This window comes from Lycium barbarum, chromosome 11 (genome assembly GCF_019175385.1).
Source record: "Lycium barbarum isolate Lr01 chromosome 11, ASM1917538v2, whole genome shotgun sequence".
Lineage (NCBI taxonomy): Eukaryota > Viridiplantae > Streptophyta > Magnoliopsida > Solanales > Solanaceae > Lycium > Lycium barbarum.
The window spans coordinates 22352600-22377193 of NC_083347.1; the positions used below are offsets into that span (position 1 = coordinate 22352600).

A 24594-nucleotide genomic window follows, 5' to 3' on the forward strand; every position below is an offset into this window, starting at 1 on the left:
AACTTAAGCACGGATGAATAGAAGTCATACGGTTTTTAGAATGAAGTATTTCATGTATGCTTGAGTTTTTTATTCGGGCCCAATTAGGATACCATGTAGGTTAATGCGTATAAGCTTGGACTTTTTTAATGTAACTCATTTGATAATTTGGTACATCAATATCACGAATCTATTAACATAGAGTATGGAATATTTTCTATGTAAGCTGGTTATGCAAAGTTTGTTCATTCATACAAACAGTGTGATTGAATAGCAAAAAAACTGTCTAAGATGAGTTTAATTGCACATATGACATTTTCTAATTGCATTTTATGTATTTAAATTTCTCTTTGACACCTGTATGGCTCTATTATGGCTATCAAACATCATATGTAGCTATCTCAAGAAGTAAAACGTGTAAAGCACACATGTTGCCATTTCAAGTTGTCTAAGTGATATAATTTGAGAACATGACAAGTGTTCAATGACAAAGATATAAGTTAAGAGAATGACATATTTGAATAAGTTTAGAAGACTGTCTATTTATTTTACCTTAATTTTTTTCTCCCTTAACCTTTCCTAAATTAACACCTTGTTTGGATGGTTGTTATATATAGTTTCATAATGTATTGTATTGTATCGTGTTATATTATATTGTATTATTTTAATGAATATAATGTTTGAATAAATTGTATTTTTTTCTTTATTATACAATGCTACACATTAACAATTTAAAACATAAATTTAAAAGAAAAGTAGGATATCGAGTAGAACTATTATAAAAATGTAAGGTAAAAGAATAAAATGAGATTATTTTAGTAGATAATTAGCAAAGACAACATATAAGAATAAAAAAAATAAGATAACGACGCACTCACACGAAATTGATCTTTACATAAATTGAAATTTTTCATTATTAGGTAATGATGAATTTAACATATATACAATAAAATTTACACAATCAAAATAAAAGTTTTATATTTAAACTAACAATCCAATACAATAGAAAAGCTAACAACCATCCAAACAAGCTGTAAATTAAAAGAAGAAAACAGCATCCAAATACCAAAAGTTAATGCTCGATAAATAGCGAAAATAAGAAGCCAAATTCAAAAACAGGAATAGACGGACCAGATGCAACATCCTTAACTTAAGCCCTATAAACTGACGGCTCCTGTTCAACTGGGACTTTGCCCATTCCACAAGTCTCTGACAACTTAACACATCTCCAACTTAACTGTGTCCCAGTTCACCTAAAATTTAAAAATTCCTAATTTCTTTTTTGTAATTTGCAAACTAAAATTGCAAATTTGTAAGAAGCCATGTACATATACAGAGGTATACAACGCTTTAGAACATCAGGTTCCTCTATTATTAACCGTTTAACGGTGCCACAGTTGAAAAGAAAAGCCTCTAATTCATGGTCTGCTATTCAAGACACTTTTTATTCAACGAAGGTACTTTTTTTTTGTGATTCTTTAATGGGTATTGATTAAAGTTGTTTTTTTTTTTTTTTTTTCATAAACACATGTAATAGTGGATTTTTTTTTTTCTGTTGTTGTTTTTTATGTGATATCATTTGGGAATTATAGGATATATTTGAGAGGCATAAGGTGGTGTTCACAATCTCAACATCTATAGCATCGGTTGCTACAGCATGGTTTGGTATGTTTATTCTATGGTTTTTGTCCTCACAGATTTTTATTAACTTGTTGGAGATTTGGGTATTCATTTATGACCTGTTTATGTTGTCTTTTCATTCTCTGGTCTGTGAATTGTGATATGTATGAGAATAGTTCTTCTTTATTTTACATAAGTTGTTATTGATGATAAACTTCATTGAACTCCATACAAAAATCATAGCTTTTAGAGAGGATCTAGAAAGAACTTAGAGGGAATTTTCTAGAATTTCATTCTATGCATAACGAATACTGCTCGAGATATATAAAAGATGCTGCTGCTTGCAATGCACCATAGCTAAAGTAATGTGGCCAAAAATATTTAATCAAATGATAACGAACTTATTAATGGAAAGAACTTCAGCTACTTAACGATATGAAGTTATGAACAATAATATCTTGAGCTAATGATGTGAAGGCCAAGTCTTCTTTACTTCAGTGAGATCCTCTTGCATAGAAGACTTCTTGCCAACACCCTCATTCAGGTTGGCGACATGCCCATCTATCAATTAGAAACCATAACTTAAGCATTTTAAACGGTAAACACTTACCTCCCAATATAAAGTTGCTAACGTTATGCTTGCAACTTGAACTGCGTTCTTCTTTGCAACATGCTCATCTATCTATTAACTCATATAATTTCTCCATTTCTTGACAATTAAAGATATTCCTATTGACTCTAACATCGTTAGAATTTTGATTTTTAATAAGTTGAGCTGATGGCGAGCATATATGAGTGTGATTTCTGATGTGTGAGAAGTGCTGATCCATTGGATATTAGATTCTCCCTCTGTTTCAATTTGCTTGTCTTACTTTCCTTTTCAGTCCATTTCAAAAAGAATATCTCTTTCCCTTTTTGGCAACTCTTTAATTTCCAGCTTTCCACATGACATTTTTAAGGCCACAAGATTAAAAGACATTTTGGTTCATTCTACATATCTTTAATTTAAGACCACAAGATTCAAAAGTCTTCTTTACTTTCTTAAACTCCATGACAAATTGAAACAGAGGATAAGTTTGGATATCCTGCCCATTAGGGAGAATGTTATTTTGCATTAATTGATCATCTGACAGTTGAGTGACTGAGATTTTTAAGGTTGTTTGTCATAAGGTTGGTTGTCAGACATGCTCATATGACCTATCTATTAGAATATGTAAAAAATAACTTTTTGTCTCCAACTTCATTGTTTGCCTTTGCATTTCTTTGATGGATTGCTACTTCTCTTGTATATGCACAGCACGCCATTTCATTGACAGCCTCAGTGTGTTTTTTCGTAAGAGTTTCTCGTTGTCTTCTTAAATGATATGCAGTCTATCTATTGTCCAGTTCATTAGGGAGTGTTTTTTAGAGTAGGTTCGAAACCTTGGCTACATTGTTAATTGCTTGTTTGGTGCAAAATAAGGATTAAGCTTAAGTTGGTTAGAATTATCTGCAGAAAACATGCTCGAAGTTCATGCATTTAATCTCTTTTTCATTGCATATTTATATTCTATGTTGCTCGGACTCTTCAAAAATGCCTATGGGTGTCGGATCCTCCAACAGCAGTGTATTTTTGGAGGATCCGACACAGGTGCTGCAACATTTAGGAGAGTCCGAGCAATATAGTTTATATTATGTACTCTCCTTTCCCTAGATACTTTGGTAAGGCAATATTGAAGCTGATCTCAAACTTTTGCAGGTTATACTTTACGACATCTTCATCAATCAAGAATTGACCACCGCCTCGAATCTATAGAGAAAGCTGTAAGTTTTCATTCCAGAATAATGTTGTACCAAGCTATTTTACTAGTTTTTTCTGTTCAAAGAATAAGATATGTGCTACCCAAGGGGATTTGCTAGAGTGCTATACAGGAAGACCCCGAGGGGGGGGGGGGGGGTGGTGGTGTTGGGGGAGGTTAGCTTGAATTTTAGAACGGAGTAAGTTCTTTTAGATAAATGCCTTCATCAAAAGCTAGCCAAAAAACATAAGACCAGCTCCCAACCGTACAAATTCATTTTCTACTCCTTCAAAAGTTCTTCTATTCCTTTCCCTCCCAAGTACCCAAATAAGAGCCAAATGAGTTAACATCCCATGCTCTGCGTCTCCCTTTCCTTCTTCTGAAAACCTAGCTATGCGTCAAATTTTTGACTGTTCACTGTATTCTAACCAGTTCAGCACTGTTCAACAGTCAACATTACCGACTTACTACCTGACAGTCCAATTGCAAGTGAATCACATGTTCTCCCGAACGTTTGCACATGAAGCACTAGCTAACATATGTTATCTTCATTTCTCTTAGGTTTCAGCTTTTAGAATTGCCCCCTTCTTTGTTATTATCCACGTGAAAAAGCATACTTTTATCGATATTCTGTGAATCCAAATTGATAGATATAAGAACTTGGTATCCTAATGGCACTTTACTGGAAAACATCCACTTCCCTTTCTGTTTCACTTCCAAGTGTCCTAATATGCCTGTCTTATGTTGTGCTTATAAGTGTAACTCCAACAAGTTTGGGAATACTACTATTCCCGTCTTGTAAATTCCCTTTTGAACCTCAAGGTCCAGAGAGCTCTGGCATGTTGTGATCTGTAGATATGATATATAGTCATCTCCTTCTGGCTCGATATGTTATAGATATTTGCGAAGACAACTCTCAGTTTGTCGTTGCCGCAATACTTGTGCTTCGAAACACTAATCATATTTCCTTTTCCAACTTTAGAAGTGATGGTTCTACTGAAGTCTTCTTATCCCTCCATGATGTTCCTACATAGTTCACATCTATAACATAGTGTTCCCAGTCTTCCGCCTTCCATCTTGAATTTCATACTTCTGTGTAGTCCCAATCCTACATAAAGCCTGTTCCTTATCACGGAACCACCGAAGCAATCTGATAGCCTCTGCTGAACACCCTCAAATCTTCACTTCAAACCTTCCTGCTTCATTGGGGAACCAGTGAACCCCATCCCATTTGACCAGATAATCCTTTTTAGTCCCTTTATTTGCGTCGACATTAACTTCCTTCGGAGCCTCTCAAACTTTTATATCTTAATAACCTGTGCGTGCATAAGAGACATGATATGTTGGGATAATCTTTGACAGGTACCTCTTTTGCTACCTCGCTAGCCTCTTCTCAACTTTTTCAATTATTGTTCTCCAATTTGCAGTATTTAACTATTTATTGTTATGTTCAGAGGACTACCCTAAGTAAGTCATCAAAGTTGTCCCATCTTGCAATTAAACACGGGCTAATTGTGCAATGTTGTCTACTTCTCCTATCGAAATAATCTCAATCTTCTGTAAAATAAGTCTATGGTCCTGATATTGCTTGGATTCACAAAAGCCCCTGTTGCAGATATGATAGCTGAGATGTCTCAGACCTAGCCCCTACCTTGGCAGGTAGAGTAGAGAGGCTGTTTCTGATAGACCCCCGGCTCAAGTAAAGCAGAAATACGGGTGGTGTTAATTGTTGGGATTAATTCATCGAAAATAGGCCATTACAGATTACTGTAATTAAGTACATGGAATTTGAAAATAAAATTATTACTACCTGTAATTATTTGGTTATGAGTGTCCCGTAAAACTTTAAGTAGTTCTTTTATCACTTAAGGCAATGAGAAGATGTGGCAAAGTTTTGTCTTCTTTGGGTAATGTGTAATTAGAGAATACATTTGGAATTTGACCTCCTATACATACTATGGATATGGACTGCATTGTTTAGGATTCAACTATTGTTAAGCATGGTGTGGAGTATGGACTGTGGAGTTAATTAGGATTTTACATGTTCGCCGGCTTGTGTGCTCACCTTTTTTTATTTTTTGTGATAAAGTAAATTTATGAATGAAGGGCAAAAACACATGTGTACAAGTAGTATACCAAGAAGTAAAAAACCTTACAAAAGGATGTGGCTTTTTACGAACAACACCCAATCTTGGATACCTTGTGTACTCACATTCCTAGCGGACTAGGGTACAACCTGCCTCCTAGAAAACCTAGTATAAGTAACTCAACACTTCTTATAGGAATGTCAATGGGTGGGCATGCAGAAGTACTAAGTTGGGTTCTGGGCTGGTCAAAGTAATTCAAAGATCACAAATGTCAAAGATTGACAGACCATCTCTTTTCTGATCACCTCATTTTCTGCTCCATTGCTGATCTTGTTCTCTGTCACCCCGCAGCTAGTACTTCTCCATTCATCTGTTCCTAGTTTGTTCTCCGACCTCTCTTGTTCCCTCACTCGGTCTCCAACATAATCCACTATCCCCGCTTGTTTGCTTTCAACTTCTACAAATTGATTGTACTTATCCACGAAGCAATAAAATAAAAATCCACAAACTCGTTTTTTTTTTTAAAAACCGTGGTAACAAGCCAGCTTGCGCACACCTCGTCTAATTCCACGGAACTGCTACCTCCCACCAGCATTTGTACCAGAAAACTCTATCCTCAAGGCTTGAATACACAGGAAGAACTCACCTAGTGTTTTTGCCTCTGCTGGGATTTGAACTTGAGACCTCATGGTTCTCAACCCACTTCATTAACTACTAGACCATACCCTTGGGTGCAAAAATCCATGAACTAATTATCATAGATTTTTGCCCCCATTGCTTCGGTTCATGGTAAAAGAAGTACAACATGGGATGTGTGGTAGGCAGATGTCATTTGACTCTATTATAGCCTGTTACTTAAGTTGGAGGATGGTAGAGCTCTCCCACGAGTTTCAAACCTGTGCGCGAACTTGAGATTGGCCAGCTAATCCACAAGGGTTTATTTGTTATCCCAACATAAAAATTATCGTGGAATTTTCAGTAGTTGAACATCAACTAGAGCTGGAAATTTCAGCCAATATTTATTAAATCATCACTTTTAACCCACATTTTAATGAGTCGGGTCACTTATATTTCAGTTGGGTAAATATGGCTTTCAGTCTATTTTTAACCCACAAAAATATGACAAATATGGGTAAAATATGGGTATCCATATCCGAACTCACTTTTGTAAAAATGGATTGCAGTATTGCTGAAAATCTGAATGCTATGAAAGACGGGTTGTTGCAGCTTTTCCAACTTCCAAACTTTCTAAGTTCTAGAGTAGAAAACATCAAGACATTAAATTAAAGTAAACTGTACCTTATAATCCTGCTTTATTCAGTAAGGACTAATTAGATTTAAGGGGTTATTATTATTAATCAGGGTTTCTAAAGTATTAGACAAACTATACAAATGACTCTAATCTTGTTATAAGGGGAAGGTTGGGAGATTATAACTATTTCTTGAAGAGTTGGGTCATGGATGAAATGTTCGGAAGCATTAAGTCATTTTGAAAAAAAAGTATGTTTAAGTCATCACAAGTATTTGCTATTTAGTCCAGTTCATATAGTTATATTAGGCAATTACTGATGTTCCAGCTTGTTCTTGACGTTTCAACAAGTTTCAAAAAGCTGCATGGTGCTCAAAAGTTTGGAAAGTTTTTTCGCTTTAATGCAAGGTAAGACTGCGTACAATAGACCCTTGTGGTCCGGCCCTTCCCCGGACCCCGCGCATAGCGGGAGCTTAGTGCACCGGGCTGCCCTTTAATTAGGAGATTAAAGTGGGTTAGGACCATTTTACCCAATCCATATCTACCTAATCCATTTTTACCCATATTCATATGGACGGATTGCAATCCAATCCATTTTTAATCCGTCCAAATCCGATCCAATCCACCCATTTGCCACCACTAACGTCAACGTGCAGGTTATGTCCCTAAGAATCCTTCTCAATAGATGATTCAGCTCCAAAACAATCAGTCATTCCTTTTGCTTGGCTAAATAATGTTCTTTTTTTGCCAGAATAGGTTAGTTTTGGAAGTTTCATTGCTCTGAAGGTCTGGCTTTCTGTTCTGCATATGGGAATAGAGTACCAGCATCGTAATATTTCATGTGACTAAGCTTTATGAACATGGCTAACAGAAGAGAATTTGGGTATGTGGGGCTGGGTGACACTTAAAAGGGGTTGTGGGACAGGTTACAGAAGCTTCAGAGTTCAGACGGTGGGAGGCTGATATAAGCAGAAATCATTTGGGTCCTCTCACGTGTTCAGTCTTATTTTAGCAGTATCCATGGAGCACGTTGGTTTTTGTTACGTGCCACGAGCAATTATTTAAGTTTCGTTAATCCTTTTGTTCGTTATTTCATATATGACACGACCTTCTCTATCTGGCAGATGAAGAATAATTATCAAATTGAAGATCCTGAATTTAAGAAGCTTGTGTCTGGTTCCATTAGTGTACCAGCGTGTGTTGCAACTGCTGGAACCACACTAATTCTCGGGTTTGTGAACTTTTCTTCTATTTCAGTTACCTCGTTCATGCCTTGTTTCTTTTTCTATTCCCCTTTCCCCAGCTGGTTAATTACTAGTAAAGTAGCCATCTTTTGTGTAGTTTTCATTGCCTCATTCCACTTCTATTCTTTTTTAGTTTTTCGTTGATGAGTAGTTTTCATTGCTTCTTATTGTTTTCGGTAAGGGGTGGCAAAATCAACCCATACCCGCCCAATCCGTCCGGTTTTTATACGGGTTGGGTCATTGACCCAACGGGTTGAACCCAAAATGACCCATCAAACAATCGGGTCAAAATAGTGTAACCCGCTGGATCAAAATGTAACCAACCCAAAAAAGCAAACATATTAGAAATGAAACAATTTATACTATGTTTAATTCTCAGAATATAAATTTAGTTTATACAGTTGAAATGTTGAAGCTTTATTAACTTTTCCTCACATAAGTTCTATTCTTAGCCACTGATATCAAGAAAGTACATCTTCATCACAAAACATAGTTTTTAATAAGCACCCCAAGTGTCAGTGCCTCATAGTGTGAATTCTGAATTAGCAGGTAATTTAAATTACACACAATTTGAAAAAAAGAACCACAACACTACACTTGCTTGATGATGCGAGTTGTGGGAGGACTTTACTTGATGCGAGTTGAAAATAGTTGGGTGGGTTGGGTTATGACCCGTTGTTTGACCCAAGCAACTTTGGGCGGGTTGAGTCTTGACCCGTTTTGACCCGCCCAAATTTGACCCAACCCACACGTTTGCCACCCCTAGTTTTCTGAAAACTGTCCAATGCATTGTTTAGTGAATTTCTGAATGTCCTCTAATTGAGAGCAAAGGTACAGCTAGGGAAAGAAGATGGGATTTGTGTTAATTTCTTGTCTTATGGTGGTGAAATCTTGAATTCGTTAGTCCAATTTTCGCTACCTTTGGTTTTATTAGTCATCAAATTGCCCAATTTCTTCTTGCGTAATTCTAATGAAGTTGGTGATTCCTCTCCTCCATGATCAGCTGTCACGCCCCCTCACCATAATTCTTTCTTTTGGTATGCGGCTGTTATTTCTCTATATAGTTTTAGTATTTTGTGTGGAAAATAAGCTTTAAAGGTGTCCACAACTAATTTGTTACTATAAATATTCTCAAGAACTTAAAACCTGCTTCGATGCGCCCTTTGATTTTCTTTTTGTGGCTTTGATTTCAGGTATGGCTTGGGTTTTCGAGGTGGAAAATGGTACGCGGCCAGAAAGTTTAGAAGGGAGCAGATGAAACTATTGGGACAAATAAAACCTAAGAGATGGCCACTCAGGTTTTTACGACGACCACTAATAAGGCCTAAATCACCAGAAAATCTAGTTACAGCATCAGAAACATTACCAAAGGGTGCATCTGCATCTGCTTCCAGAGTTGAGAACTCCCCTAACTTGCTGACAAAATGAGGTTCTAATAGAAAAAGTTTTGGTTCTATCGAAATCACTACGAGTACAGAAAAGCCGTATAGTTTACCAAAGGTTGATAACCAATATTGTATACACCTTGTCATTGGGTTGCTCCTTATCTCAATTATCAACCAGGGTTTGAAATCTTAATGTAAACTAGGTTGGAGGAAATTTCTCTAAGCTCTTGAGGGAGCACATGCTCATTCTTTCATCAGTGAAGATCACATGTTTAGCTACTTGGCGTTTTTGTTTTCTCTAATTACGAATTAAACAACAATGATTCAGACTTAACAGAGCAGTAAATTGACTAACAGGTGAATATGCAAAAGTAGCATCATCGGTGAAAAAGAGAACGACTTGATGTTTTCGTCATATTTGGTGTTTTTTCTTACTATCCCTGATTCATCTTATATTGAAGTTTGTTTGAGTACGGAATTTAAAAAAGAAAAACATATTAAAACTACACTTAGCACTTGTGATTTTAAACGTGTCGTGATATTTCTATAATTATAAGAGCACAATCATTGAAGGTAAAGTATAAAGTTCAAGCTAAAGATCTTTAAAATATATAAATGTGGTAATTCTTTTTGGGATATAGAGTAAAAAGGAAGAGTAATATATAAAAAGGAAGAGTGAGAGTGTTTATTTAGTTATTTCAGCTGACCATCTTTAGTGGGGGGATGAGAATGTGCTACTTAATGCGTTTTGAAGAACTTCCTTCAATATATATAATACTGCACGATGACCACATATGAAATTCAAGTCATTTGATCATAACCTATTGAAAGTGGAATTAGTGGCTGAAACTATAAAGACTAATGAGAGTTGAAAGTAAAATAACCATTTCCGGTTAAATAGGGAATCCGAAAGACAACATCTTATTCATAATCAAAGAACAATGATGATACATTACACTCATAAATCTTAAAGAATGGTATAACTAAATACAACCCCATTTTTGTTTGACAAGTCAAAGAATGACAAGAAAAACAAATGACTCGCTTATACAATTGGAAAAAATGAAACTGGACAAGAATCAAATAAATCACTCTGGAATCATTAAAAAAAAAAATTAAAGGAAATGATCTAGCATTTAGGTAGATCTAGTGGAGGAGGAGGTAGCCTAGTTGACGGTGTTGGCCCATTCTCAACAGCAAAAGATGTGGCTAAACCCCATGGCAAGTGAACATCCAAATGACAATGCATCAACCATACACCTGTAACAATTTCCAAATTAATAAGTAGAAAACTATATCAATCAACAACAACCCAGTGAAATCCCACATCGTGGGGTCTGGGGAGGGTAGAGTGTACGCAGACCTTACTCCTATCAAGGTAGGACGGCTGTTTCCGAAAGACCCTCGGCTCAAGTAGAAAACTATATCAATCATTACCTAAAATATCCTAGAACATAATTTTACTGAATTTTCTTGCTAGTTGATCTAAAATTCTAATTATATATTTACCTGGATTGTTAGCTCGGAATCTAACGACAGCCCATCCTCCAACTGGAACGCCAATTGTGTTACGTTCTTGTGGATTGACAAGGTTAAATTTTTTGCGATCAACCGCAGGGTTATAGTTGCCAAAGCCTTGGGCTAATACATAGAAATTGAATCCATGCAAATGAATAGGGTGATTTTCTATTCCAATCAAAGCAGTATTTTGGAACACAATCTCAACTGTGGCATTGAACTTAACTTTCTTCACCTTTGTAGACTTTGTGGTCATTATAATAGCAGCATTGTTGCTATTATTAGGATTTGTGTAGTCAAACTTCAGTGGTGGTTGGTCTGGAAAATCAGTGGTGTAGACTCCACCAACATTATAAAAAAAGGCCTCCAACATTGAAATCTTGTCAGGGAACTGAAAAGATACATTGTTCATGCTAGCAGCAAATCTTTGCCCATTTGGGCCTGCACATGTTGCATTTCCTTGTCTTCCATCACAAGCAGTTAGGCCCAACCCAATAGTAATAAACATATGCTCATCCACTTTTTGAGGTGGAGGGTTCCAAAATGGTCCAGTTACAAGCCCAGTTATATTGGTAAAGAATTTGTGGGCTGTTGGTGTGTCATTAAAGGCTGGTAAAATTGGCATTATAGGAGCTGATGGTAGTGCACCTTCATACACTATAATTCCCCTAGTTGTGGTGTTGTCAAATGGCACCCCGGCTGCACTAGCGTAGGGGTTAGCAGCCATGTAGTAGGATGCCGGGATCTGGTTGGCCGTCAAGAGGACGTCAGTTGTCTGGCCCGGCCCGGTAACGACTACGTCTGTGATGTAGGGATCAGTGTAAGCAGCATCAACCGCGACAACTTTTATTTTATGGTTGGCGATCTTGAAAAAGAGCTGGTTATTGAGTGCAGCATTGATGATACGAAGGAGATACGTTTTCCCATGTTTCACTTTCAACTTGTACGTTTCTAATAAAAATGAAAAAGAAAATCCAAGTTAGCAAGACAACAAAATAGAACTAAACAACAAAAGGTATACATAAGAAATTAAATATAGTTGGTGTGTAGTTCTCACGATTAACAGAGCAAGGGTAAAGATCGCCAGGCCAGCCGTTAATTGTGTAAGCATCAGAGTTGTTAGGTGCAGCACCACTTGCTAGCCCTTCATTCTCCACATCCACAACATTGGCATTCCACCATTCTCCTGCATTAACATTTCAACATATACACTTCTTAGTTTAAATGCTTTCAATAAATGTCCTTTGATTAGTAAAAAAGAAAATATACTTCCTCATTTGCTAATATATTTAAATGCTTTCAATAAATTTCTTTGCATTAGTGAAAAACAGAAAGCATTCTTCTTTCATTTCATTTGCTAGTTTTATCAATAGGTAAAACTTCACTCCATATGTCAACTATTGTGTTGTACCGATAACTAAATGCAATAATAATTGCACCTCAACCCCAAATAAGTTGGGATCGACTATATGCACCGACGATCATGTCACTCATTTTAAGCTCATATGGGGCCAATATTATACCCAAAAAAAAAAAAAAAAGAGATAGAGAGAGAGAGAGCGAGAGAGAGAGAGAGAGAGAGAGAGAGAGAGAAGTACTAGACACTCCATATTTTCTACTGAGCGTCTGTAGATCCAACAGTTAGGAAGGGAAAAAGAAAACAATTTCTATTGATATATAAATTTCTGACGTGATTAGTACTGGAAAGCATAGAATTAAAGTAAATATACTAACATTACTAGTTACTATAACTATATATCAAAGTAACTCATAATTGAAGAAGGTTAAGTTACCTAAGAGGATTGGGACTTCTCTGTAAGGTTTAGGGAAAGGATAAGAGTGACCCTTTTTAGGGCGAATAATAAGTGCACCATGAACTGTGGCTCTAAGCCAAGATACATGTGCATGCCACCATAAAGTCCCTTCTTGTCCAGTTACTTTAAACTTGTAGGTATAGCTATGTCCGGGTCGGATCGGGCACTGGGTCGCAAACTCGGGTCCATCAGCCCACCCACTCAATAGCTGGAAAACTCCATGCCTGCATTTATTAATTAACTTGCATTAGTTTTTATTTTTCACTTCATTCCAATATAATTATGTAATGAGATTATCTAATTATCTCAACTCCCACTTTCTCATTTTTACAAACTCCTTTTCGTTAACTAATTGGAGGTGATAGGCTGATAATGACAGTTGCCACATACGGATATATATAATAAGAGTAATAATTAGTGATCACTATTCACTCATGACGATCTGTATATCTATACTATCATTGAATCTGACTTTTTTATGTTAACGTAACGCATTTTTTGTATACTCCAGGATTTGATTCTGCAAACGACAGCTTATCAATAAAATTGTTATTGTTTAGACAAGAAAAATCAACTACTTCGCACGAATGTAACATTAATGAAACCAAAATAAAAATAAAAGTAGTGGTCGTTCTTATAATTCTTGTTTGTTTTCTTTCTTTCTTTCCTTTGACAAACTATATGGTTATCTTTTTTCCTATATTAAAATAAGGGGCGGAGTGGTGGAGCTACAATATTAGGTACAGGTTCAAACGAACTCAATAGTTTTTACTTAGACCTTATATTTGTGTTTGGAAATTCATTAAATACGTATAAATGTTTAATTGCAAATCCAGTAACCAAACTTCAAATTCTGTCTATATATGCCTCTAATTAAAATATTGAAGAACTTACCAATGAATAGTGAGATTGTAAGGTGAAAGGTTAAAGACATGAACGACAAGGGTGTCTCCTTCGTTTACGCGTATGGTTGGACCAGGAAGATTTCCATTTACAGCAGTAATCACTTGTCTACGGCACAGTCTCGTTATGGTACGGTTTTGCACCTATATATGCAATATCATAAACAATACATTAATTATAGATTGACTTCTATTCGATGTAAGCGTAAATCTTTTTTATACTGTCAATCATGATGTATAAGTGTGACAGATGATATCCTGAAAAATAGGGCAGGTAACTGACAGGTTAAGATACACTAATAATGTAAAATTGTAAGTGTATATGATTAAATTAAATTCTACATTAAATATGTAGAAGTCCTACCAAATACATACGGAATATTATCTTTGCCATTTTTCTTAAATATTCAACTTAGATGAGGTGTAACAAGGGGAAGACATGGTCAGAATCTCCGTCGATACATGCGTATATGTGTATAGTATATCTATTGACGGATTTATATAGTATGTATAATGGAAATGCTGTCGGGTTTATAGTTTAAAATAGGATTTGAGCTTAGAGTTCAAAGAGGCAATGATGAAAATAATACGCCTACTGTCACAATTTATGAGACGATTTATTGGACGCACAATACAAGAAAGAAAAACTTTTAAAATTTGTAATCTAAAACAATTCATAAATATTTGTGTGTCTAAAAATTATCTCATTAACAGTAAAATGAGAAGTTTAAAGTTAGTAAATTATTTCTAATTGAAGAAGTATGACATTCTCTTTAGGACAAATCACTAAGAAGGAAAGTATGCCACTGAAACTGAGCTGAAGGGAGTATATAGCGTTGGTTTATATGAAAGTTAAACTAAAAGTCGCCTAATCACCAAAAAGGAACATGAAAAGGAAATATGATCTTATGAAAAATCTAAATTTCTATATATGCATTTATACGAAACAAGGTTTTATGAAGAGTTGACTAGCTATTTTGCATGGGAAATAAAGAAAATTACAACTACATACATGAAAAGAATGCTCTATAACATCAGCTGAAACCAATGAGGAGCAAGAAGCTAGAAGAACTATTATGGTGCAAGCAAACAAGAAAACTTGATGCCCCATTTCCTCTAAAAACAAAAACACGTTCAATTCAATTTGTAAAGGCTATAGAACTTGAAGAATATGAGGTGAAGAGAAAATGGGAAACGCATGCCTTTATATAAGGAGTTTGTGTACCTACAAAGGCCACAGGCGGCACCTATTTTCTAATCAAGAATGTATACGTAATATATTTATTTGTTTTCTTCTTTTTGTGGAATTGTTTATCCTAGCTATAAATTTTACTTCAATTCTTCCTAATCTCGTTTTCCATGGGGTCTTGATAGTATCTAATTATTGCCAAACTTTTCCACGATTGCGTAAAAGACTTTGTTTAAGGCAAAACGAGGGTATTTGAAAATTTTGTAGACAATGATTTAGCAAAGGTTCGTTATAGAACAGCTTGAGTTGGCCATCAAATTAAATAAGTACTAAACTGAAGAAGACTTTCAAACTGTCTTTTTGTGTAATGCATAGAATAACATATAAGGCCAATTTGACTATTTCGTTTTTCTGAGTTTTCTCAATGGTTTAATTCGTATACGCTTCTTTTTATTCAGATTAGGTAGCTTCCATTGTCGTTAGTAGTTGAGGTTCTATTGACATTTGTAACTAGCATTCTAGTACTTTAATTGTTCTTTAGCTATCTTTTATAGCCCGTAGAGAGGGGAGGGGATAGAATACTTGGTCCAGACTATTGACATTTGTAACTAGCATTCTAGTACTTTAATTGTTCTTTAGCTATCTTTTATAGCCCGTAGAGAGGGGAGGGGATAGAATACTTGGTCCAGACTTCAATTCAATTGGTGAATTTAATATTTTCTTTTTCTTTTTTCTTTTGAAGTACTCTTAAGTGTTTTTTTTTTAATCATGACATTCAGAGCTTACTGACTCACGGTACATATATATGACTCGTTAAATAGAAAAGTGCTCTTTAGAAAAATTTTCATTGTTAAGTCTCGAACCTCACATCTCTGATTAAGTAAGAGCATTAAGAATCTATCTGTTCCCACCACTTTTCTCCTTGGTATGTATTTTAAGTATTAGTATTCAATAAAACGAAATAAAAGTATATGTACAATAATTTTGTCAAAGAAAATTAAAAGTTCAAAAGAATTTCAAACTTTTCCTCACATATATGTATTTGTTCATCATATTTACTTAAATTGGGCTACCGGCCAAGGCCAGCGCGGAAAAACATAGTTAACAAAGTCCCAATAAATTGTCAAAATTTAGCTCTTTTTACGGTGTAGCTTACAAATGCTATGCTATATATGGAGTAAAATTGGAAGCACCATTCGAGATATCATAATCCATTGCCACAAACAAAAGGGATTAATTAGAATGAAGTACTACTCTATTATATATGTTCAAGTACATTCTCGTATGAACATGGCAATTTTCTAGAGTAAGGTAATCCAGAATGTTGTATGGATCTCATTTCACACGCAATACCAACCAACTAATAATATTGACAAGATTTATTAATTGGAACATAGGACTTTGTTGCCGGTAAGAATTAATTTCCAAGGGGCTAATTACAAGTACTTATTACTGCCTAGTACTTTGCTTGGTCAAGGACATGAGTCGGTTATTCATACTACACATTTGACAATTTGTAATATCAATATATCACATCCGGAAAAGGGCCAAATATACCCATGTACTATAAAAAAACAATCAAATATACCCCTCGTTATACTTTAGGTCAAAACATATCCCTGCCATTATATTATAGGTTCAAATATATCCCTCCTCCGTTAAGTTTGTCCAAGTTGGACATCAAATCTTATGTGGCAATGACATTTAATGTGGCGGATGCCACGTGTCGTGCCACCTCAGTGCCCCTAACCCACTTTTCATCCTCCCCTCTATTTGTTCTTCCACCATTAAAATTTTCTTTCCCATTGCCACCATTACCGCCGTATAGTTAGAGCTCTGGAAAAACGTTCTTACAGTGGACTATTCTTACTCGTACTGTTTTTCAAGAACTCGTGAACCTCCCCCTCAGCAGCCAGATCTGATACATTACTTACTCGTACTGTTCTTTACTCCTAAAAGTACATAAATTAAACAGCCGAAAAAGGAAAAAGTTAACAATTATTCAATTTACAGTGAGAAAAAGAAGAAGAAAATTCAAAATCCCGCAATGAAAATGGAGAACTGACCTGCATTTTGTTTTAAAAATCTCTATTTCGCTCAGTTTGTCGTTGGTTTTGCTTAATGTGCAAGTGGAAGAGAAGATATAATAAATGTGATTAACTGAACTAGAATGTGACAGCGAATGTAACTGTTGTTTGTGTTTTGAAGAATCTTACTTAAAATACCCTACTTTTTGCTTCGAACAGTCCACTAGAAGAACGTTTTTCTAGAGCTCTAACGTACCTATATGGCAGTAATGGGTGGCAATGGTGGTGGAGGGAAAGAAAATTTTAATGGTGGAAGAACAAATAGAGGGGAAGGGTAAAATGGGTTAGGGGTTCGGAGGTGGCATGACACGTGGCATCCACCACATTAAATGTCATTGCCACATAGGATTGGATGTCTAACTTGAACAAACTTAACAGAGGAGCAGTGATGTACGCAAAAATTTTCATCAGCAGTGTCACATTTTAAATTAAGAGCAAATAAATAAAGCATTGTAAAATATAAATAAAACATAACTCATGTGTATTACTATTACTCTTCTCGAAGAGTCTTTATTTTTTGAAATATTTAAAATGACCTAATTAGAAATAGTATTTAACAATTTTTCTTATATGTATATAATGCACCAAACTATCACTAAAAAACTCATCATTCATTCCACAATGGCTTATAATCAATTTCGTCGGCGAGAAAAAAAAATGAAAGAAAAAGAAAAAAGAAAAAAATAGCACAACTAGGGAAGGAACAACATGTTGTGGTAACATAGTTTAATTATCACAACGTTTGTAATAGTTACTTTGGATTGTTTGGTATACTGTCTTTTTTTTTTTTTCAAATTTCTAAGAGGTTGGGAGTTCGAAGTTCGAACTCTACTCCCGTAAAGGAGGTGCACTCATTTTAATTTTAACTTTTAAGACTCCAAAATGAAGCTGCCTAGTTTTGAACTCAAGACCTCGAGTACAAAACATATGCTCCTGTCCAACTGAGGTACAATGCTCTTTATGTCAAGCAATGTCACTTTATTCTATATATTTGTTATTTTGTTTCTGTCTTTCAATTTTATATATACATCTGTTGAAAATTTCCGACGAAACAATGTCACGTGAAACCCCTCGGCCAAGGGTAAATTTGCCCCTACAGAGGAGGGTATATTTGAATCTATAGTATAACGGCAGGGATATATTTGGACTTAAAGTATAACGAGGAGCATATTTGACCCTTTTATGATATCGATAGTACAGGGGTACATTTGGCCCTTTTCCGTATCACATATCATTGTTCTTTTAACTTTTTTCCCTCCGATCATATGTTGTATATTATTATCGGCAAAGGCTCAAATATGCCCCTGAACTATACGAAATTGCACATATTTGCCCGTCGTTAAAAGGTTGGTGCAAAGATGCCCCTAACGTTTTTTTTTTGCTATATATGTCCTTGAGTTAACGGAAAATATTGGAGGGCATATTTGTTCAATTTCGCATAGTATAGGGTCGTATTTGATCCATTGAAATTCGTGAATATTATGATACAAAATATCATTACATTCCAAAATATAAAAAAAAACATTTGTAATTACAATCCATCCACCATTGCATTACATCAAAATTATACAACTAAAAGAGCGGATGCAATTACAACCATCTTTTAAAGACTGTTTTCACAAACAAGAGCACCATTTCCCCTTTTCAAAAGATTTTTTTTACTAATGATAATACCATTTTTATTCTTCAATTTGTTGATGATCTGAATAGTTCTTTCTGGATATTTTTCGTCTTCTCAGTTCCAATATCTACACGATAATGGATGCAACAATTGCCGCAATAAAACATAAACATAAAATAGGAGATAACTTACATTAGACTTATGAGTTATGACACATGAAAAATGTCTCCCGCAGTGCTAAAATTTTTGATAATAATAATAGAAAGAGTATCACATTTTAAGCATTTATACGATTTCTTACATAACATTCAATGTGGTTTGGCCCTTTCGTGAATTTCACGCATAATCGAAATTTAGTAGAATTATTTGAAGTCCATAAGTGAGATAGAGTGCAGTAACTCCATGTCCACAAACCCTTCCACAACTCCACATCCACAAACCCTTCCACAACTCCACATCCACAAACCCTTCCACAACTATTTAAAGAACTCGAAGCTTTCGACATTTCATAAACAAGTGAAAGAATAAGAGAGAAAAGTGAGGGGTTGTACGATAAGTGTGGAGTTTCAAAATGCAGTTGCAATAAATCATTGGCTAGCATAAAGTGCACTACAAAAAAATCTGAGAACTATTTGTGCCATAATATTCACGAATTTCAATGGATCAAATATGCCCCTATACTTGCGAAACTGAACAAATATGCCCTCCAATATTTTCCGTTAACTCAAGGGCATATATAGCCAAAAAAAAAAGTTAGGGGCATCTTTGCACCAACCTTTTAACGACGGGCAAATATGTGCAATTTCGTATAGTTCAGCGGCATATTTGAGCCTTCAATGCCAAGGGAGAGATGGTACTATTTATTGGAAAATATTTACACGTGTGGTATTTAATTATTATTATGTGATAAATGTAATTTATGAAAATATAGTATCCATTATTGGTTTGCCGTAAACAAGGGGTGCATATAAGTTTTTACATATTCTTGACCTACGGCTGTTAATTACTAATAAACTTCTAAGAACCTCAATGAGAAAAATGTCCCTTGTATTATTTGTGTTTAGAAACGATAGCTATATAAAATAAAAAGTCAATCTCAAATTAGTTAGAGTTAGTTACATGCATGTTTCACTAAGGCTGGGCATAAATACCGAAAACCGAACCGAACTAGTTTGGTTCGGTGTTTGGTGTCCATCGTCAAAAAACCGAAATCGAAATAACCGAACCGAATTTTGATAAAACCGAACCGAAAAACCGAACGCGCACTGAAATTTAATACATTACCCAAAAAAATTAAAATAGTCCAAGTCCATTAAGTTTAAAGCAAAAAAACCCAATTGTAATAAGTCCTCTTTTGCATTTGTATCCCTAATTTTCCACTTCAATTGAAAAAATCATATATCCTTAACAAAGAAAGGTAACTAGGATGTCTCTTTAGGATTAATGTATGTCCTTTATGTGTTTTCTTAATTATTCTTACGGTATGTATATAACACCTAGTAATCGCATGTCATGATTATAGTTTTCTGTTCTTGTGTATCCTGTTTGTTTGATTTTGATTTTGATTTCAAGTTATCAATTTTATGTTTTATTGCTTTTGAGAATATGAATTAGTGTCAATGGAATCGCTTCTAATATTATATTAAAAAAACCGAATTGAAAAAACCGAAACCGAACCGAACCGAACTGAACTTTAAAAAACCGAAACCGAAAGAATCGAACCGAACTAGTTTGGTTCGGTGTTTGGTGTCCACCTTCAAAAAACCGAACCCGAAATAGCCAAATCGAAGTTTGATAAAACCGAACCGAAAAACCGAACGTCCACCCTTATGTTTCACTTCTCTCTGTTTGGATCGGACTAGCTTTATTCTATTACTCTGGTAATCTTGAAAAAATCGAAGATGATTTAAAGATATACGTCAGTGCAAACATAATGAATTTTGACATATGAAGTACGTCGGATTTATGGTTTTTATATATTCTTCCAAAAGTTTCTTGTCTCGTGGTTGTAATTTCCATATTAATTAGCCATTCGCAATTTCCGCTTGGAAATTCACGGGTAACCGTGAAGTATTAGACTAGAGAATCTGAAGAAAAGAATCAGGTGACTTCTTACCTCTCCTTATAATTTCCGAAAACTCCAACATCTGTATAAATGCCACTACATTTTAGAGAATATATATATATATATATATATATATATATATATATAATTGGTAATAATTTGGTATTATTAGTCAATATATTCATGTATTCGAAAATGTACCCCCAGCAAAATGTAATTGAAAAAAGACACCACCTCCCACACCATATACCGAGTCAAGTTCTTTTCTTTTTTCAAGAGTCAGGTTCAGCTAGCTTAGCACAAGTTTCTTAGGTACTGTAGATTTCAATAGATCATATATTTGCAAAATTTATAAGCTAACATAATTTAATGTATTCTTTAATATTTTGGAACTGAATTAGTTACCAAATTATGTAGTTAGAAATTAGTGGAATGAAAGGAAAATAATTTGAGGGTTTAATTTATCCTTATATTTGAGATGGTTTGGCCATGTGCAGCGGAGATGCGTTGATACGCCAGTGAGGAGGTGTGAGAGGCTGGCAGTGGTGGGCCCGAAGAGAGGGAGGGGTATGCCAAAGAAGGCCTGGAGAGAGGTGATTCGGTAGGATACGACGCTACTTCAGCTTACCGAGGACATGACCGGTGATAGGAGGGTGTAGAGGTCGAGTATCAGGATAGAGGGCTAGTAGGGGGCCGCAAGGATTTCTTTTCCGCATTAGGAGTATTATTATATTTGTTCACTCGCTTATTTTTTAGATCTCTCATATAGCTTACTTGTTTCTTTCTTTCTTTAACGTCATTTATCTTATTATATATTGCTATTACTGTCTATTATTATTGTTGTCTTGACACTTTTTTTGAGCTGGGGGTCTATCGGAAACAACCTTCCTACCTCCCAAGATAGGGGTAAGGTCTGCGTACACTCTATTCTCCCCAGACTCCATCATGTGGGAATACACTGGGTATGTTGTTGTTGTTGATTCTCTCACAACTTTGTTCTTTTTAACGCGCAGCGGGAAGGAGAAGGTAGAAATTCTTTACACGGAACAATAATTTCTTTTTTTCATTTTCATGATTATTTTTTTATGTTACTTATTTGATCTTTCGAGAGATTAATTTGAATTAATTGGAGATAAATTAATTTTTAGTTGTACCAATCCATACTACCCGTTTTTATTTTTTATTTTTTGGACAGTGGACACAATGTTCAATTTTTTAGTGGAAGGGGGGCCATGCAAAGAACTAGTCATATGATGTGCAAACATAAACTACCTTTTGTACTCCACTATTTTAGAATGAAAAATAAAGTATATACATGGTTGGTGGATGGTCAAATCATATGTGCACGGACACTACTAAAAATAGAGGTATTTCCCACCAACATTCAGTGAAAAATTTATGCTATAAATTTAAACATGATTTTTCCACCTTATTCCCATCGAACCAGCTCACTGGGAAAACGCATGGTGGGAAACATGTTCCCATTGAAATGCTGGGAAACTTCCTAATTTTTCCGTATGAAAACACTTCCATTTAGTTTTTTCCCACCGACATTCAGTGAAAATAGCCACGAAACATTTTTCAGTGGTAAATAGTGATGTTTTTTAGTAATGGAAAATAAGAGTAAAAATATTCAAATAGCATTTATTTTCTTTTAATTTATGATATATTCGACTATTCGTTACGTTTTGGAACTGTTAAGAATACTATAAAATATTTCACTGACAATATTATTGTATCAAATTAAACTGACGAAATTTAAACTTTAGTGTGATAATTTTTCTGTCAAATAATTTTCTACCATCGTTCTAATATTTTCTTTTACTTCTACATATATAGTATGCAAGTTGTTGACACCCAATTTTGTCCCTCCTTTATTTTAATTTTATTTACTCGGGCTTCTAAATTTATTGACAAGCTAAATACTTTATTGTTATGTCACTACTATTATTTTCGCTACGTTTATTTTTCAACATCACGAGCATTACTTTATCACAAATTTTAAATGTCCGTCATCGTTTCATTTTTTCGGGTTTGGGCTCGTTAAATTAATTATAAGACAACACTTTGTTAAAACCTTTTTTTTTTATATATATTAATTATTAATTGTCTTTACATAGTATATGTTGTACTAGTTGTTAAATTAGAAGCCCAAATTAAATAGAAGAGGAAAGATCAATAATTTTCAGCCAAATTAATGGCCCAAAAATACAAATACAATAATCAGCCCACAATTTTATTCCCCAGCCCACTATTTTAATCCAATATCCGGTCCAGCCCAACACTCGACCCGGTCCAACCCATTTCCCCCTTCACCCTTTAACCTAATTCCTCACCTCCTCTTTCTCATTTCCACGCCGCCCTCACTCTCTCATTCCCTTCTCCCTTTCTCTTCCGCTTCTTTCTCCTCTCTCCTCACGTTCCCCCCACTTCGCCTCTGCCATCCTCCCTGCCACTTCCACCACGCTTGTCCCCCACGCCTGTTCCCCTCTTCGTCTCTCTCCCACGCTCCTCTCTTTACTTTAATACAAACAAAACCCTATAAATGGGATCCGAAGTTGAATCGTGGGAGGGACGGACGTTGTTTTTAAAAAGGGGGATTTGGGCTGGAGAAAAGGGATATTCAGTATCTTTGGGGATTTGGGGGAAAGAACACTCAACATTTCTTATTTTTGTTACTCTAAATCTGAGTTTTTGTTCAAATTCTTTTGTTAGAGTTCTTGGATTGAAGACGAAATCAATCCTACAAAAAGGACCGAAAGATCTGGAACCAAAAATCCCCTACAAACACAAGTTTTAATCACAAAAGAAAGCCTTACCCGAAAATAACAGCTAACGTATCACTCTATTTTTATTTTGATCTGAAGCTTAGTTACTTTAATCGGTTTCGAGCTCGTCGTGTTCGAGTAGATTCGAGGCCGTCGACACCCAGTTCACTGTACCCAAAACAGGTCAGCAATGTCCCTCTTTTGCTCTATTTGTTCGAAATAACGTATTATGTTACGAATGTAATTTACCTGGGTTTAGATGTGACGAAATGATTGTACGACATATCGATATTGGTTGTTGATTTTATTTGGTCTGCAAGATCATGGCTGCCTGTTTAAACTGATAAGATTAATGTTGAATGGCTAGTTTGAGACTTAGGCCAGTTTACCATGTCTTCGCTGCACGGTTTAAGTCGAATTCGATTAATGCTAGATGATAGTCGCTTGTCTGTTTAGTTGTGGTTTCCTCCAGTTTACATTGTCATGATTTTTTTTTTGTTAAAAGACAGAATCTTATCGATGTTAAGGGATAATGATGTGTTTTTATCTGTTCAAATGATTTAATGAAGGTTGCTAGGTTATATAGTTTGGCTTTCAAATGCATAAGTGTTTAGTTTTAACTTAAAACTTGATTGTCGTATAAGTTATTTGGGTTAACATCTGTCTAGTTCATAGTTTGCAAACCTGCACCAATGCCCTATTAAGTCCTGTAATGCTGTTTAAAGTCCTTTGTTGACAAAAATTGCTAGTTGTATACTATATGATCATTTCTGTTAAATCTATACCTGATCAGGCTGATTTAACTATGTTTGTTTTAAGCATTGAATTTGTAGTTTACTAGATTGTTCAGCATATAAATTGGTTGGCTGGTTTGGCTTTAATATATGTTAGCATATAAGTTAGTTCTATCTTAGTTTATTTGTCTGTGTTAGCATTAGTATGCAGTAGTTGAGTCTAGTTGTCCAATATGTATATCCTCATATTGATGCGCATGTTCATTTGGTTGTTTGATCAAACAGTTTAAACACTCTATGCCTAAAATTACTGTTGGTACTGCTAGTATGAAATTAGACATGATCCTTTTGCCTTAGGTTATAATTGACATGAAGGAATAGATTAGAAAGATTTATCTCCGGATGGTGAGTTTGGTAAAAATCGTGAGCAACTTAAAGCAGCATACCATATGACTTGTTTGTAAAAGACAAATGATACCCTTTTGTGTCTTGTATGACTTCTCGGACTGTTTACATGATCATGCCATTTACATTCTGATTTTCAGTATATTCTA

General features: G+C 35.2%; 2 protein-coding genes across 2 annotated transcripts; one reads left to right on the top strand and one right to left on the bottom strand.

Moving 5' to 3' along the window:
* The first annotated feature begins 1102 nt into the window (after positions 1-1102).
* On the top strand, positions 1103-9621 carry LOC132618373 (uncharacterized). The gene is made up of 5 exons (XM_060333432.1): positions 1103-1436; positions 1572-1644; positions 3338-3402; positions 7838-7944; positions 9151-9621. The coding sequence occupies exons 1-5, from the start codon at positions 1302-1304 to the stop codon at positions 9383-9385; spliced, it is 615 nt and encodes a 204-aa protein (XP_060189415.1). The 5' UTR covers positions 1103-1301; the 3' UTR covers positions 9386-9621.
* Positions 9622-10235: 614 nt separating this feature from the next.
* LOC132619011 (laccase-7-like) lies at positions 10236-14742 on the bottom strand. Its single transcript, XM_060334001.1, has 6 exons — positions 14589-14742; positions 13569-13720; positions 12654-12898; positions 11918-12046; positions 10852-11811; positions 10236-10602 (listed from the first exon to the last, which is right to left on the bottom strand). Exons 1-6 carry the CDS (start codon positions 14685-14687, stop codon positions 10472-10474), a joined length of 1716 nt encoding a protein of 571 aa, XP_060189984.1. The 5' UTR covers positions 14688-14742; the 3' UTR covers positions 10236-10471.
* Positions 14743-24594: the final 9852 nt, after the last annotated feature.